Source organism: Danio rerio, chromosome 21, assembly GCF_052040795.2.
Source record: "Danio rerio strain M-AB ecotype USA chromosome 21, GRCz13ab, whole genome shotgun sequence".
In the NCBI taxonomy this organism is placed as follows: domain Eukaryota; kingdom Metazoa; phylum Chordata; class Actinopteri; order Cypriniformes; family Danionidae; genus Danio; species Danio rerio.
The window spans coordinates 6539553-6552520 of record NC_141041.1 but is presented as its reverse complement, the minus strand read 5'-3'; the positions used below and the strand labels follow the sequence as shown (position 1 = coordinate 6552520).

The window sequence follows — 12968 nt, the reverse complement described above, 5'->3', positions numbered from 1 at the left end:
CAGTATTCTAAACGAGATGTGACAAGGCATGGGGGGTAATAGAAGGGTGAAGACGGGTAATGTTGCGTAGGTGGAAATAAGCAGATCGGGTGATGTTATTGAAGTGAGAATCAAAAGATAGGGTGCTATCGAGGATGACACCCAGACTCTTGACCAGTTTGTAGGGATAAATGGAACAGTCATCAATAGAAAGAGCGAAGCTGTCAGTTTTGGAGAGTGATGATTTGGTCCCAACAAGCAAACCTCAGTTTTTAAGTTATTTAATTTGAAAAAATTAAGAGAAAGCCAGGATTTGATTTCTGCTAAGCAGACATTGAGGGATGTAGGTGGAAAACAAGAAGAGGGTTTGCCTGAGAGATAGAGCTGGGTGTCATCTGCATAGCAGTGGAACTGTGTGTTATATTTACGGAGAATATTACCAAGTAGAAGGAGATGGATGAAAAAAAGCAGGGGCCCCAGGACTGAGCCCTGGGGAACACCTGAAGAAAATGTAGTATGCTGAGAAGTGTGTGCTGAGTACAGCCAGAGAGATAAGATTTGAAACAGTCAAGTGGGATATTGGTGATGCCAAGAGAGGATAGTCTATTGATGAGGGTGCTGTGATAAATAGTGTCAAAGGCCGCACTTAGGTCAAAGAGAATAAGATATTAGTCCAGAATCAGCTGCCATAAGAAGGTCATTTGTGACTTTAATCAGGGCAGTTTCTGTGCTGTGGAGTGGGCAGAAACCGGACTGGAAATGTTCAAACAGGTTATTCTGAGATAAGTGGGTTTGGAGTTGTGTTGTTACAATTTTTTCAAGGATTTTGGAAATATATGGTAAATTAGAAATAGATCATAAATTATTAAAATTAGATGGGCCTGAACCAAGTTTTTGGAGTAATTGCTGAAGTTTTGAAGGAAGCAGGAACAGTTCCAGTGGAAAGAGAAGAGTGAATAATGGCTGAAATGAGAGGGACGAGAGAAGGCAGACAAGCTTTAACCAGAACAGTGGGGAGAGGATCTAAATGAGAAGAGATAAAACTAAAATGAGCAGTGCTTTATGGTTTTCTGGGGAGTCAAACAGTATTTAGGTGCAAGCGAATATCCAGATGTTAAAAAACACTGCATACTCTTCACTAAAGAAATAATGCTTGAAGCTTTCTTACAAACATGCAAATGACGGACTTTCACTCTGTTATGGTTAAACACTGCAGTGACTCTACAAATCTTGTGTGTTCTCAACTTTTGGGTTAAACAAATCACAGAGAACATCAACAGAGTCTGCAGGTACCTGTGTGCTCTGTGTTGAGATATAGCCTTCATAAACTGCACACTAGTGTTCTCATTTAGGCAGATCTTTCTGTCAGGTACTGACCAGTCTTCAATGCTTGAAGTGATATACTGCTGAATTCATGATTATTAGCCCTCCTATTTTTATTTTTATTTTTCAAATATTCCCCAAATGATGTTTAACAGAGCATGGAATTTTTCACAGTATTTTCTTTATTATTTTTACTCCTGGAGAAAGTCTTAATAGTTGTATTTTGTCTAGAATAGAAGCAGTTTTTAAGTTTTAAAAACTATTTTAAGGTCAATATTATTAGCGATATTTTTATTTTGATTGTCTACAGAACACGCTATTATGTTTGGAAATGATTTGAATAAAACTTCTTTCTGTTAAACAAAAGTTAAGGCAAAAATATACAGAGGAGCTACACTGAAAAAAATTATTCAAAGATGATTCCTTGGATTTACTCAATTTCTTTATGTTAAGAGGTGGTAAACAATCTATTTGGGCTGAATTTAAACAAACAAATTAAGTTGAACATTACTAAACTTAATTTGTTTGTTTAAATTCAACACAAACAAATTGTTTGCAACAGTTCTGCATGCAACACTTTTTACAGTGTATAATTTAGGAGGGCTAATAACTTTGGTCGCAAACGCATTCAGGGCGTGTCAGAATCCACTTTTGCTAATATAAGGACGGAAAAATCCGCTTTTCACCATGGCGCATGATCTAAAAGGGTTGAGCTTATTTTCCTAATGACTTATTGGTGTGTTTTGAAAATAAACCAATCAGAGTCTTATCTCCCATTACCTTTAAGAGTCAGTTGCATTGCGCCATAAGCCCATGTGCTATTTACATGATGACTTTGTAAGTGGAAAAACTGAGCATTTCACTAGCAAGAAGACAGTTAAACAGAGCATACAGCGCGAGAATGAGGGATAAGGCCTCTCATTATCTACTTTCACTTTCGCTCTCGTGGATAGGGAAACCTTGTACACACAGACATCATTTAGTGTATAAATAATTAATTTCATTTGTTAAGCGCAAAGATTTGTTTCAAAACTATTTCTAAATTCAGTTCTAATTTCCAGCAAACGAATAAATGAACAATAATAACGAAGTGTGGTCAAGTTATATCCAAATACACATGCTGTGCCTCATATGGTCTAAAACCTGACAGGTGGACAAATCTAAGCTTGTTTTCGATAAAACTAATATAAATATGGATATAATAAATAATACTGCTAATAATGATAACATTATACGAAAGCAAAATGTTATGAATAAACTGAAAAAGCCTCCCGAGATGAAGGCATGAAAGTATGGTTTTTATATTTATGTAGGCTAGAAATAATGTTTTGAAATATTTTAATCCTTTATATATATATATATATATATATATATATATATATATATATATATATATATATATATATATATATATGCATCCTTATTATATCCTATGTATATCCTTAATATTTTAAATATTTTTCATATGTAAAGACTATTGCGTATTGCTCTACATCTTGTGTGTATTAAGCAGTGTGTAAGCAAGGCGCACAACTAACACAATCTGCGCTAGACAATAGACCTACTTTGTTCTGTAGTATCTTCTGAGGACAGCATGCCAAGCAAGCATTGTTGTCAATCATCAGCTAAGCGTTAAGTCTTGAACTTGCACTGTATATACATACAGTGCCCATAAAATTGATTTTAGGCTGCACGACCAATAATTGGTTATTTCAAAGGCATATGGTGATTTTCTATTAGCACTGTATATAAATAGAGCAACAATGCCTCCATCACTCCTATCAGCTCTCTGTTTCATTCAGGGTTGCTGTACTACAACTGTCATCTAGCCTAGGGATTCCCAACCTTTCCAGCTTGTGATCAGTAGTGGAAAGAGTACCATTAGTTGTCTAAAAATAGTGCAAGCAAAATAAAAGTATCTGTTGTAAATATTACTCAAAGTATGAGCAAAAAGTAGACATTTCAAAAGTACTCAAGAGAAGTGAGTAGTGAGTATTACGCTGTAAAAAGCTGATGCATTTACATGTAACATTGTACAACGTAGCATTCTGTATTGCTGAGTTATTGCCCAGCAGGCACCCATTTTCATCACACAAAAAAAACAGAGATGTGGAACGCTACAGGCGCAGCTGGGTTTTCACTTGTTCTGTAAACACTTGATAAAGTTTCTGTTATCATTGCAGGGACTCAATACTCATCACTGAGGATCGTTGTTGTGTTCACCAGCTGAAGATGGAGAGTTGCGTTGAGGGCAGAATGCTCTCACGGCTTTTTGGTAATGACAGTAACTAAAATTTGACTAGATATTTTTCAGGACACTTCTATACAGCTTAAAGTGACATATAAAGGCTTAACTAGGTTAATTAGGTTAACTAGGCAGGTTAGAGTAATTAGGCAAGTTCTTAGATAATGATAGTTTGTTCTGTAGACTATCGAAAAAAAATTGCTTAAAAGGGCCAATAATTTGTCCCTAAAATGGTTTTAAAAAAATTAAAAACTTCTTTTATTCTAGCTAAAATAAAATAAATAAGACTTTCTCCAGAAGAAAAAATATTATCAGACATGCTGTGAAAATGTCCTTGCTCTGTTATACATCATTTAGGAAATAAAAAAAAAAAAAATCGAAAGGGGGGCTAATAATTCTGACTTCAACTGTATCCTGTATTGCTTCTTTATGTATTCAAGATATGTCTTCTGTATAGCTCATATCTCACTTTTGCAACTGTCTTACATGATGCCTAACTCATATTTTCTATCATCAAGGCAATTTTAGGGTCAAGATTATTAGCCCCTTTAAGTTATATTTTTTGATATCCTATCATTCAATACATACAATAACTTGCCTAATTACTCTAACCTGCCCAGTTAACCCAATTAACCTAGTTAAGCCTTTAAATGTCACTTTAAGCTGTATAGAAGTAAATCTAGTCAAATAAATATAAAAATAAGTAAAAATATCTAGTCAAATATTATTTACTGTCATCATGTCAAAGATTAAATAATCCGTTATTAGAATTAAGTATTAAAACTATTATGTTTAGAAATGTGTTGAAAAAATCTGCTCTCTGTTAAACAGAAATTGTGGGAAGAATTAAATAGGGGGCTAATAATTCTGACTTCAACTGTATATCGTTTATAGGTATAATTTATAATTCTGTATATTTATTGTGGGCCCCCTGATATCCTGCTTAACTTGCTATGTGTGTGTGCACTTATCGCGAGTGCACATGCACAGCCGAGAACTGCGAAGGCTTCTATACTTGACGCGCTCGCCGGAAACCAACTGTGCAGACGAACATCAAATATCGCAAATTAGAAAAGGTTGGTCAGTTAAATTATGCTACTGTAAGTAATGTTTATTCAGCAATAATTCTCTAGTACCGATAGCACTACCGTTAACGTCAGAGCTTATCAATACATCAGTCTTTTATACTGTAGCACCGATACCGATAAAGTACAGAGTTTCAGTACTCATCCATAATTTTAAGGCAATGAAATTACTTACTTAAAGTCAACTATTTGCTTTTAAAAATAAAAGCACTTAATAGATTTTTACTGTGCATCTTGCAGCAATAGAGTGTTTATTTCAAGCAAACTCAAGTTTTCCCATTTTCTCTGTGGAATTTAATAGGAGGATTTCGGAGAGACTGATAACGTGTCTGACGTCTGAACCTGTGTTATTGTGTGCTAAAATGTTGCCCTGGCTTTCCAGGTTATTTTCCAGGAGATTATCCTTGAGTCTTGAAGCTGTTCTGATATGAGACAGTGTATCTATGGTGAACATTGTGTTGGCTGCATGGTGTTATCATTGCTCTTGTGGGATGTGGCAACATTGTTTAAAAGGACTTCAAACCATTATAATCGAATTCAAAATATGATTTTCATTCATTTTCTGTCATCTCACCTCTCAGGTCGATTAAAACATTAAGAAGTGACTCTGAAGTAGTGCCATGTTTATTTAGATTTGAACAGTCTATCAAATACAAAGCTGAATTTTCATAGCACCTTGGTCATGGCAAGGTTATAATAGTTTTGGATTTTTCATTAGTTTCATTTTTCATTTAGTTTCTATTTCGTTTTGACTTTTTGTTTCGAAAATCAGTTAGTTTTAATTAGTTTTAGAGGCAGATTTACTAGTTTTATTAGTTTCTATATTTTAAAATGTATTAGTTTTAGTTTAGTTTGTATTAGTTTCAGTATCAGTTTCAGTTTAGTTTTTTTTCTAAATGAGTATTTTGTTGGGTGCAATATTTAAAATCATCAGAATAAATAATGTATAATAAAAACTCAGCCATACATTTTTGAAACCTGTATTCAGAGAACACATCACCACAATCATCTGCCTCTACCATTTACCCATCCTCACTTTCAAATACAACAGCCCACAAGATAGCAGCCTGAAGTACAATATGTGTGCAAGGCTGCTTCTGAGGTTAGAGACACAGTAGTGATGGGAAGTTCAGATACAGTATTTAACACAGATGTTTGGACTCAACATATTCAAATGATGTCGTCAGCAATAGTAGTTTCAGTCAGTTAAAACATCACAATGATCTCAAAAATGTCTTACAGTAAAGTTTTTCAACCCAACTGAATCATGATTTTCTTATTTAAATTCCATTACGATTTTCTGTTATGAAATAAACTTACGTCTTTTTCACCAGATCCTCTCATTTAAAGGTGCAGTAGGTGATCTTCCACAATGCTAACAGCTTAGCATAAATCTCTGAATCACAGTCCCTCCCCTGCTGTCTAGAGCCACGCCTCCTGAAACACGAGCACAGCAAAAGAACCCTCTTTCATGTGTTAAAAGCGACTAGTGCTTGTCCAGCAGCGTGCGAGCCAAACTGACATGCGATTTCAGAGTGAATATTTATAGTTGCATGGTAAACAATATAGGGAGAGACTAGGCGGAATAGCTTAGACAGCGGAACAGTTGTTCAAATCTCAATATATATGTTCAAATACTTATCGGTATTATGGGAGATGTCGGTCCGACTCTATTTAATTGGATGAACAATTTTTAGTTTTATGCCTTACCCAAAATATAAAAATACATAAAAATACATTTAGATCATTTACTTTAATCATTACTATTAGACTGTGAAGAGACTTTCAACCAGCACAACAAAAATGCTTCTGAAGACAATCCCCTACTGCACCTTTAAGCCCTCGGTTTACCACCGCTGCAGTTGTTCATGTTTAGTTCAGTCACAGCAGGCTGTCAAGTACTGTTTGTGTTCGGTTCACTGAATCACGCATGTGCAGTATTATCGGTTCACTGCTTCTCAATTTGATCTCAGAGTAGCATCACTGTTAACTGAATGAGAGTATATCTTGGATTATTTAGAGTCAGAGGAGGGTATTAGGCTTATTAAAAAGTAAGTAGTTTGTGGATAAGGGCTTACTGGGGACGCGAATCATTTCAAATGATTCAGTTCGATTAGGTGAACTAGTTCAACCGGTTCACTTAGAAGATCCGGTTAAAAAGATTCAGTCGCGATCACAGAGATAGATATAAAACCCATTATTGGGCACAAACGTTTTAAAGTAATAGTTTTAAGTCTCTGTATTTAATGCTGTCACCGTACTGCTGTCATGTTCACTCTTTATTTTTGTCGCGGAAGCAACAGCGAGGAGCTGAAGGAAAACCGGCTCGATCTGGCCAATTGCAGCAGGACTACAGACTCTAGGTGCCGCACGGTCAAACACCTGCAGCGCGAATTATATTTACTTCTAAAGGTCTTACAGTAAGATTATGTATTAAATACATTTACAAATACGAAAACGAATGAGGTTGTTGCTATAATTCTAGTTAGTTTCAGTTAGTTTTGTATGTACACAAAGCAGTTTCAGTTCAGTTTTTTACGAAAAAAAAAAAAAAACGTTTTCATTTTTATTTTGGTTAACGACAATTATTTTACATTTTAGTTTTTGTTTTTTCGTTTGTTTTTGTTAACTATAATAACCTTGGAGCATGGAATAATTAGCAAAAAGACTTGAAACTTAATAAAGTTGTGTCTTTCTGTGAATTTAAATGCATTATAAAGAGCGTGGTATTGGAAGCATGAGGTTGGTTTTAATGAGAGGACTATTGAAATGTGTTAAATTATGTATTTTAAATGTATTTTAAAATTGTTATACTGTATGACTGTTTCCTTGACCAGGTGTGTTACAGGTGTGGTCCTCAAATGGTTTAGATCTTACCTTGAAGGTAGAGGTTATCATGTCAGTATAGGTGACCATAGGTCGAGGTGGACACCCATGACGTGTGGAGTCCCACAAGGCTCGATTCTGGCACCTCTCCTGTTCAACCTTTACATGCTCCCTCTGAGCCAAATAATGAGAAAGAACCAAATCTCCTACCACAGCTATGCTGATGACACTCAGATCTACCTAGCCTTACTGCCTAATGACTACAGCCCCATTGACACCCTCTGCCAATGCATTGATGAAATGAGCAATTGGATGTGCCATAACTTTCTTCAGTTAAACAAAGAGAAAACTGAAATGATTGTGTTTGGAAACAAAGATGAGGTTCTCAAGGTAAATGCGTACCTTGGCACTAAAGGTCAAACGACAAAAAATAAGGTCAAGAATCTTGGTGTGACTCTGGAGTCAGATCTGAGTTTCAACAGTCATGTCAAAGCAGTCAGTAAATCAGCATACTATCATCTCAAAAACATAGCAAGAATCAGATGCTTTGTTTCTAGTGAAGATTTAGAAAAACTTACCTGCCAATTATTGAAAAAGTTTGGCAAAATTTGCATGAGAAACACAGAAGAAACTATTTTTGCAGCATTAAAAATAATTTTTATTATAGTCTATATTTTTTATTAAAAAAAAATACCTGTGTAACAATGTACGTTAAATCTTATATTGTTGTGATTAAAACCTTCTTCTAGGTTAAAAGATGAAACCATTTTGAAAGATGTAAAAAACACAGTAACTGCTAGCCAGTTTTGAGGAAAACATGACACAGCGGGGTTAGTTGTTACAGGGTGTTACAATTAAGCCACACACTGTTGGACACCAATTAAACTAACTAATTGTTGAACTTTGGGTGTAATGTTGGGAACTTTTTAAATAATTTTTTTTTTAATAGAAAATATTATTTTATTGAAAAAAATATTTTATTGCTAAAAATGCAAATAAACGCATTGTATAATAATGGATAAATGGTTAATAATGCAAATAGATTCAAATGTGTTTATCCAATTACCAAATAAATAAATAAACATACTGTGCTATGTAGAATAAAAAAGAAATGTGACAATTACTGAGGAAATATAGATACTATTTAAAGTAAACTGAATTTAAATTAATCGTGTGAAATCCGCCTTTATAAGCATGTGCTACAACTAACCCTCTGACTGTTACAACTTGCCCCACAGGTGAGGTAAATAGTAACATTTTTACTCCTGGCACGTTTGGCAGTACTGCACAGAAACCATAGGTCCGGCGATCATACTTTCAGTGCTCATTTGTACGAGAGGCTTGTGTGTTGCTGGTAAAAAAAAAAAAAAAATGGTTTATCTAACCCCATTACCTTGTTCATTATTTAGCTAAAAGCAAAAAGTGTTATTTTTTGTGCCCCGCTCCCCCCAATAATGTATTGTAATGTAATAATAATAATATTACCAAATAAAATATCCATCATGGAGCAACCCAGCAATCAAATTTACAGTATATATAAAAAAAACATTTATTATTTTTATTTGTAAATTAATTTTAAGAAAACTAATCGCTTACAATGAGATTGTGTTAATTTAAAACAGGGGTGACAAACTCAATTCCTGAAGGGCCGAAGCCCTGCACAGTTCAGTTCCAACCCTGCTCCAACACACTTGGAGCAGGGTTTCAAAGGTGTAGGTTTCAAACAAGCCTGAAGGACTCAATTAGTTTGATCAGGTGTGTTTAATTAGGGTTGGAACTAAACTGTGCAGAGCTGCGGCCCTTTTGGAACTGAGTTTGACACCTGTGATTTAAAATGTCCAAAAGATGATTGAGTGAACTAAAAAGCGGCAATATAAATAAAAATTAAGCAAAAGTAGAAAGGGTGCATATTCAGACCCCATGTCTGGAATTGCTTAGGGCTTCAAAATCACTAAATCCACCCCTGTGAATGACTAAACACTAAAAGTGGCATTCAACTTGTTATAAATAACCAGCACATTATCATTAACAGCTGTGTTTGTAGTTCTTTTGCTGGTTGCTCGCATGAAACAATTGACATGTTTTATTAAATATGACCACAGCAAAAAAGAAGATTTAGTTATTTATTTTTCAAATCAATTCATGTTTATTTAAATAGTGCTTTTATAATTGTGTCAAAGCAGCTTAACATAGAAGTTGTATTAAATTAAAACTGCATCCAGTTTTTAGAGTTGAAGCTTAGTTTAATTCAGTTCAGTGTGGTTACATTTTCACTGCTGAAAGTCCAAACATTGAAGAGCAAATTTATCAATGCACAGCTCCACAAGTCCCAAATATAAAATGTTAATTATACAAGATTTACATCAGAATGTCAGAACAAAAAATAAAAAATCTATTCAGTGCTCTAGAGATGTTACAGAAAGAATGCAAACTATAGTGTATACAGTATTGTGCGTAAAAGAAACTGAATGTGTGCTCAGAGCATCAAGATGAAGGCGATCAGAGGAAAACAGAGGATCAGGAAACTCTGAGTGACACTTTTAGCTCCGTTACACAGATTCCCTGAACAACACGAGAAGCTGTCGATTGAAGAAACGGATGTCGCGGTATCACAAAAAGATTTGGAGACACAGCCTTTCACAAGCCTAAATTTTCCTAAGAAAATCCCTGGTGAACAGAAAGAAAACAAAGATGAATATAAGCTGGAAGATTGTGTGTGATCTGTGTCAAATGCTTAAACACAAGAGAGACGATGTTTTGTTTTCCAGATTCTCACCTGTTGCTGTAACACAGAGATCTTCACTCCCTAAGCAGCTTACTTTTTTTGAGCAGCTCTTCCCATCGCAAGTGTAACATGTGTTTCCATTGGGAACGCCAGCGCTGGGATCTACAGGAGGAAAATGCGGTATTATTTTATTCGATTTCCTCCTGTAGTTGTTGCATTAAATAAATGTTAACATAATCAATGAAAAATAATACCTGGAGCATCGTGTAGGTTACACCAGTCACTGTCACAGCACGTGGTAGACATCTGTACAATGCCGAGGTTCAGGGACCCAGTGAAGCACTCAACAGAACAATCTTTAACCTTTAATTTAGTAGTAATGTCACCTAAATATCAAGAACGATCCAGAAATGATCAGAAAGCAGCATTTTTTTCAAAGTTTGTTAAACCACATCTCTTCATCAATTAGTAAAATTCAAGCCATATTATTGGACTTACTCCTTTGTGCTTCCATTGTTAAACTCTCACACTTGGAAAATATACCGTGGCATGCTGTTGCTGTTTGAGCCTCACAATTCGTTCCCAAGCACTCATAACAGCTGAGAGAGCGTCCTTTAGTGATGAAACAGAGAGAGATCAGTGATCTGTATTTATAATTATTAACATCAGAAACATTAGTTGTCTTTTGTACTGTACCTGCGGTGACAAATGCGAGCAGAAGAAAGAGCGAGATTTGCAGATCCATCTTTGGTCAGGAGGAGAATGAAGTAACGCCTCTGCAGAGCTCATTTTATAACTGTTTGAAAGGGGGGGGAGGGTCTTTAGGAGAAAACGAAAGTTTACCAGAACCTAAATGCCTTTCTAAAATCAGAATAATGAGCACTACTCATTATTCATTTTCAAATGAATATAAGAAAATAAAAACAAAGAATAAAAATGATTAAAAAAATTATTAAAACAGCTTATAAAAGAATTTAAAAAATAATAATAAAAAAGACATTAATAGTGTGATCTGTGGGACATAGCAGTGCTCATTCAGTAAAGGCACAGCTAAACAGATGTGTTTTTAGTTTTGATTTAACTGTCTAATGTTGGAGCACATCTGATAGTTTCTGGAAGCTGATTCCAGCAGTGAGGGGTGCAGTAGCTGAAGGTTGATTCACCCAGCTTTGACTGAACTCTTGGAATTTCCAGTTTATAAGATCCTAAAGATCTGAGTGATCTGTTGGGTTTGTATTCAGTCAGCATTTCTGTAATGTATTGAGGTCCTAGGCCAGTTAGTGATTCATAGACAAATAATAATACATTCAAATCTATTCTAAACGTGACTGGGAGCCAGTGTAAAGACCTGAGGACAGGTGTGATGTGCTCTAATTTTCTGTTCTGGTCAGAATCCTGGTAGCAGTGTTCTGGATGAGCTGTCTGTAACTGTCTGACTGTCCTTTTCAGATGGCCAGTGAGGAGTCCATTACACAGTAATCCGTCCTGCTGCTGATTAAAGCATGAACAAGTTTCTCTAAATCTTCACTGGAAAAAAAACATCTAATTCTTGCAATGTTTTTGAGATGATAGTATGCTGATTTACTTACTGCGTTGACATGACTATTGAAACTAGATTCTTGACAAGATTCTTGACCTTATATTATGCTGTTTGACCCTTAGAGCCAAGGTACACATTCACCTTGAGAACGTCATCTCTGTTCCCAAATGCAATGGCTTTAGTTTTCTCTTTGTTTAACTGAAGAAATTTTGGCACATCCAACTGTTAGTTTTATCAGTGCTCTGGCAGAGGGTGTCAATGAGGCTAAAGTCATTAGGCAATAAGGCTAAGTACATCTGAGGCCCCATTTACACTAGCACGTTCAAGATTTAAAATGGTGTTTCAGAATAAAAAAGATCCATGTCTACACTAGCGTTTCACCTAGCATTTCCGAACACAACTCTGTGTCTACATTAAAACGATAAAAACGCACATCACATAAGCACACACACACACACACACTGAGATCAGTGAGAGTTCGGCTTTATTACGGTGGCTTGGATCGCCGGCGTCTTGAGTTTAGTTGGAGTTGTGGCTTGCGTTGTGTGGGGCAGTTGGAGTAGAAGTTGGAAGAGCTGGTGTGCTAGCGTCTTGCGGGAATTCAGGCTTGATTGCTAGCAAGGCACCGATTTTGGTGAGAGCGGAGTTCTGGCTGAAGTTGTTGCTGTTTGTTTGTTCTTCCATGTCGAAAGGTTAAATGATGCTGAAGCGTAGGTTAAATGCTGGAGCATTTGTGGCGGGAAGCATTCTTCCAAAACGAAGATAGAGCAGTAGGGAGTAAATGATCCATTTTTAGTAAACTAGGATCACTCTGATTGGATTATTACTGATTACAGATGAGCGGCTAGTAGTGCTCAATCATATCACGTGCTCTTCTCGAAATTAGTTCATGAAACTTCACTTATTCTAAAATGAGCCTATTTGTGTCTCTGGAATGTGAAGTTTCAGGTCAAAATACCCATCATAACATCTATTATACACTGTTGAAATTGACAATATTTGTTCATCTACTCAAGGCAAATGTGATTCCCACCAAATGAGTAAATGCTGCTGTGTACTGTAGAGATCCGGGACTCCTGTTGTGTGATTGAAGTGTCCTCATTTATAGTTGTGTGCAGCTTTGCTGATTACAGCAATAATGAATTACCACAGTTTAAAAGGTATAGTTCAAAATGCATTAAAAACACAAAGTGTAGCACTGACTGCTTCTTGACATCTACCACAGCTATGCTGATGACACTCAGG

At 35.8% G+C, this 12968-nt stretch overlaps 1 protein-coding gene across 1 annotated transcript; it reads right to left on the bottom strand.

Annotated features, from left to right (window-relative positions):
* Window positions 1-9566: 9566 nt before the first annotated feature.
* On the bottom strand, window positions 9567-10947 carry LOC147838729 (phospholipase A2 inhibitor NAI-like). The gene is made up of 5 exons (XM_087300677.1): window positions 10880-10947; window positions 10682-10795; window positions 10438-10569; window positions 10235-10345; window positions 9567-10125 (listed from the first exon to the last, which is right to left on the bottom strand). Exons 1-5 carry the CDS (start codon window positions 10926-10928, stop codon window positions 9935-9937), a joined length of 597 nt encoding a protein of 198 aa, XP_087156803.1. The 5' UTR covers window positions 10929-10947; the 3' UTR covers window positions 9567-9934.
* Window positions 10948-12968: the final 2021 nt, after the last annotated feature.